Source organism: Charadrius vociferus, unplaced genomic scaffold (genome assembly GCF_000708025.1).
Source record: "Charadrius vociferus isolate BGI_N301 unplaced genomic scaffold, ASM70802v2 scaffold375, whole genome shotgun sequence".
NCBI classification, from domain to species: Eukaryota; Metazoa; Chordata; class Aves; order Charadriiformes; family Charadriidae; genus Charadrius; species Charadrius vociferus.
Window position 1 is genome coordinate 2732864 of NW_009648440.1, and position 4154 is coordinate 2737017.

The window sequence follows — 4154 nt, forward strand, 5'->3', positions numbered from 1 at the left end:
TGGCTGTGCAACTCCCAAACAACTCCCTCAAACAGGCACCGCTCCGCCGCTGCCCCGCCGCAGCCTCCGCGCCACCGGCGCCCGGCCCCCCGCTCCGCCCGCTCCCGGTCGCGGAGCGCGACTTGCCGGGCTTTTATTCCGCTTTTATTAATTTTTTTAAAATTATTATTATTTTTCCTCTTTTAAAGGCAGGTCCTATCCCCGCCAGGGTACAGCCACCCTCTTCTCCATCCTCCAAGTCACGCCGCATCCTCTCCCGAGGAAAACACGCAGAACCAACCGCGCACACACACATGCACAAAAGCGGAGCGGCTGCTTCTCCCGCCGTGTTTGGTGGCACATCGGTGCAAAGTCCCATTAGCGCAAGGCAACAAAAGCCGTTTGCCATGAAATCCACACGCTCGCACGTGTGCACACTCGAACACCCATCCTGGGGGGAGGGAGGAGGAAAGCCACGCTTTCCTCCCGAAATTCAGCTGAGGAATATATATATTATTTTCTTCCGCCTTTTTTTTTTTTTAATAAATAAATATCCGTTTGCTGTGGGTGGTATTTTAACCCTGGCTTGAGTTCTGGCAGACTTGCGTGCATATTGATCTCTAGGTCAGTATCTGGCCCGGTCAGGTACACACATCTCATTTACTTCCCAAAGGCCTGCTCCCCTGTCAAAATAAGAACCCCTGTTCTCGAGCCATGTTCCGGTGGGAGATTCACCTAGCAAACATTAAAAAGAGTCAGGGTTGCATCCTGCGTTAGCAGAGGATGCTTTTTGAGTTCCGTGAGGAGTGGTCCATTTCTGTAGCTTCCATCTGGCAGGCTCTGTTCCCGGTCTTGGGAGCTGGGAGGTGCCCTACCATGTGGGTAGCCACTGGTAGTTACACTGAGATGGTGTCCTGCAGCCAAGGATAAGTGGATGGTTTAAAAGGGTGACTGAAGCTTGTGAAATGGGACTTTGGTATGTAATTTTACCTAAGTCTGAGCTAGAAGATCTCGGTCCAGGCACTGCCATCCTGCAGCAGCCTTGCTATTTGCCACAGGTTCCTTAGACGCCTGTTCCTTAAACGAAAGCAAAGAAACATATCTTTAGGACAGCGTTCACATTTCCTGGGGGGGAAAAGGAGGCTGGAAGGTGGCATTTGAGAGTCCTCCCCCATCTCAATAGCAAGCTTTTAAGCTGTTGCTCTGGAGCACATCGGTCCCAGTTCTGAGTAGGCATGACTCTTCTACTGAAAGTGAGTGGTTTAAATCACAGTGTGAGACACCTCTTGTGCTTCTTAACACCCTAGATGTGATGCCAGGCACGCAGAGCTCAGGCTTTAGGCCCTAGTGGAAACCACTCTGTTTCCCAAATTGCCATGCTGGAATCTAAACCTGATTCTGATGAATAACAGTGAGTCCCCTCTAAGTCCAAGGCTGTGTGGGAGGCAGATGTGGCACGCCGCCTTTCACCGCGTATGCAGAAGCAGGTAACTAGTTGTGCTTTCTTTGTTGTATTGGTTTGGTTTTTGAAGCTCCTTGTAGCATAGGGCACACAAGTAAGGGGAGAATCAGTTCCTAGGATTTCTGTGGCTGAATCAGCTTATAAATTGTTCTTCGTGGTTCCAGGACTTATAAAATGTAGAGACACAACGTTTATCACACATTGCTAAATAGAAGCAGAATTAGAGACTTTTTAATGAGTGCTGGCAGTGAGCATGCTGTAAAGGACTGGATTTGAAACACGCTCACAGGATAATAATTAGTAATATTTTCTAAAAGAAAAATGAGTGGGTTTTAAAGTAAGTTGAAATAAAAAAATGGAAGAAAATTAAAATAAAGCACTTAAGATGTAAAGAACACTTCTCCTTGTCTGCCACAGTCTATCATCAAATGCAGCATGCTGAATAGAAAAGCTGTATTTTCCGTTGCTTAGTTCATTCAGAATCTTTCGTTTCTTCAGTTTGAGATTGCTCTAAAGCAGACATTGTTAGTGCATTTAAGTCACCAGAGTCCATTTGCAGACATTGTCTGTGTGGGAACAGCTTTTTATAACATATTCCTCATGACATTTCTCTTCAGCTTCATTCTGCCACTGGAGAGTGTGGGAGAGGGGCCTGGGGTGGGGGGAAGACATCTGTGAAATGCTTCTGAAAACACAGAACCAGTTCTTAGGGTTTTAGATGACGACTGAAAACTTTGCACCAACCACCCTTCATTTTCTCGTAGTATCATGTCATGTTCCTTGCCCACTGTTTGAGCATGCTCAGCATAAAAGATTATATCTCACTGATGCTATGGAAAAATAAACTCAATTTTGCTTTTCTTTGCTATTAGGAGTAGAGAGTTTTAAAATACATTTAATTTTCTCTCCCTGTGAAAAGCTGATTTGTACTGTAAGTGGCCTCTGTTGCAAGCATCCTATACTCCCTGTCCCCGTGTACATATGTATACATAGCAGTGTACAATTCTTCATTGTGGAGTAGAGATACTAGAATTCGTGTGGCCATCTTCCTGTACAGGACTTGCATCGGTTATCGACATCAAGCAAAATGCAACTACTCATAAAATGACATGCCATATTATTGGTTTTGTATCTTTAAATATAGTTTCCATTTTATTTATTTCTGTTAACATATCTAGTTTTGTGCTGTTACTTAGCATTCAATAAGCAATGTATAGTTGTGATTTGATTGGCAGTATGTATTTACGTTAACTTGTATTTCAAAGCATTACTTACTCATTTAGATTATATATTGTGCAATTGTAGATGGCCTCTTACTAATGTAAAATGATTTGTAGTGGAAACATTTATATTTTTATAATAAACATAATGAAAGTATTTTTTACATACTGGAATACTGAGGTGATTGCTTGGAGGACAAAGTAAATTTATTTGATTAGAAAAGTGTGATAAAATTGTAATTAAATATGGATAAATTCTGAGTGTTAAAGCATGGGTTCAGAGTGAAAGCTAGATATTACCTATATTATCTATTAAAAGAAACAAGTAGTGCAGGTTTTAACTAGATAGACCAGCGTTTGTGCTAAACTGACTTATATCAGTCAAAGACTTTACTTTCTCTGTGGATACGGGAAAACATCGTCTAATACAGCCTGCCTATGGGATATTGAAAAAGCTGTCATTTATTTTAGTTGTATCAAGTATTTCCAAACTTTTGCTTTTCTTCCTCCCTTGCCAGTGGACCTCTTTTCATCTTATTACTATGTTGAATCCAGTAAAAGATGTACTTTTCAACAAAATAAAAAAGCCCACCGCTTACTGTAATTTAACCCCATGATCATTTCTTGCCTCTGAGTATCTGTATTAGATAATATTTTGCTCCTGTTTTGTTTTGTCCCTACCAAGTTGTTTCTGTATGCTTTACTGAAGTGCAGTGTCTTTGAAAATGCCAACATACAGCTCAACTTTGCATCTCAGGAATTATCGTCCTAGAAAAATAGGAATGGTTTGAAAGTTCACCAGTTATTCGAGGAGTGAAGTTACAGGATCTTTCTGTACCATAAATGGTTTTGCATGCTTTTGTATATTACTGTGCTTACTGGTGCAAAACAATGCAATATACCTGTCCTGGATTCTGTAAGTTGATAAACTTTATGGACATGGATGTAAAGTTGGTTGCTTTTTTTTTTTTTGCTTTTTTTTTTGTTTTGCGCTTTTTTTTTTTGCCTTTTTTTGGTTTTGTTTTTTAGCGTGTGTGTATGTGTTTCTTAATCCTTTTTTTTTTTTTTCCTCTGTCTCTTTCTTTCTTTTTCTCCTTTGACTTAGCTGCTGCTTCACTTGAGCTCCTAATAACAGATCTGCTGCCTTCCTGGAGACTCCTAATAGCAGATATTCATGACTATTAATATTACACGAATACTTAATAAGGGAAGAATGGCTGGAAATCGAGCGTGAAGCGAGAAGGCAACTCAAGGCAGAGCCTGTTCTAAATGACGTCCATTGAATGAAGAATCAGTGTATCTAATCAGAGATGGGGGAGAGGGAGAGGGAGAGAGAGACAAAAAGGGAGAGAGAGGGAGCGGGAGAGAGAGAGGGGGGACATGCTGCTGCGTCTGACGAATCACAGGAAAGGGGCAACATTTTAAAAGGTTGCAGGGCATGCAAAAGTGAAAGAGAAAGAGATCCGGAGAGAGGGTGGGAGCCAGAAGGGGAG

General features: G+C 41.8%; 1 protein-coding gene across 1 annotated transcript in view; it reads right to left on the reverse strand.

Annotated features, from left to right (window-relative positions):
- TFAP2A (transcription factor AP-2 alpha (activating enhancer binding protein 2 alpha)) overlaps window positions 1–2113 on the reverse strand; it is a 16038-nt gene extending 13925 nt beyond the window's left edge. The window contains exons 1-2 of the mRNA XM_009885431.1: window positions 2077–2113; window positions 1100–1139 (exon numbers count right to left, since the gene is read on the reverse strand). Coding sequence (XP_009883733.1) covers window positions 1100–1139; window positions 2077–2113 — 77 coding nt within the window. The remainder of the gene's footprint in view (window positions 1–1099; window positions 1140–2076) is intronic.
- Window positions 2114–4154: the final 2041 nt, after the last annotated feature.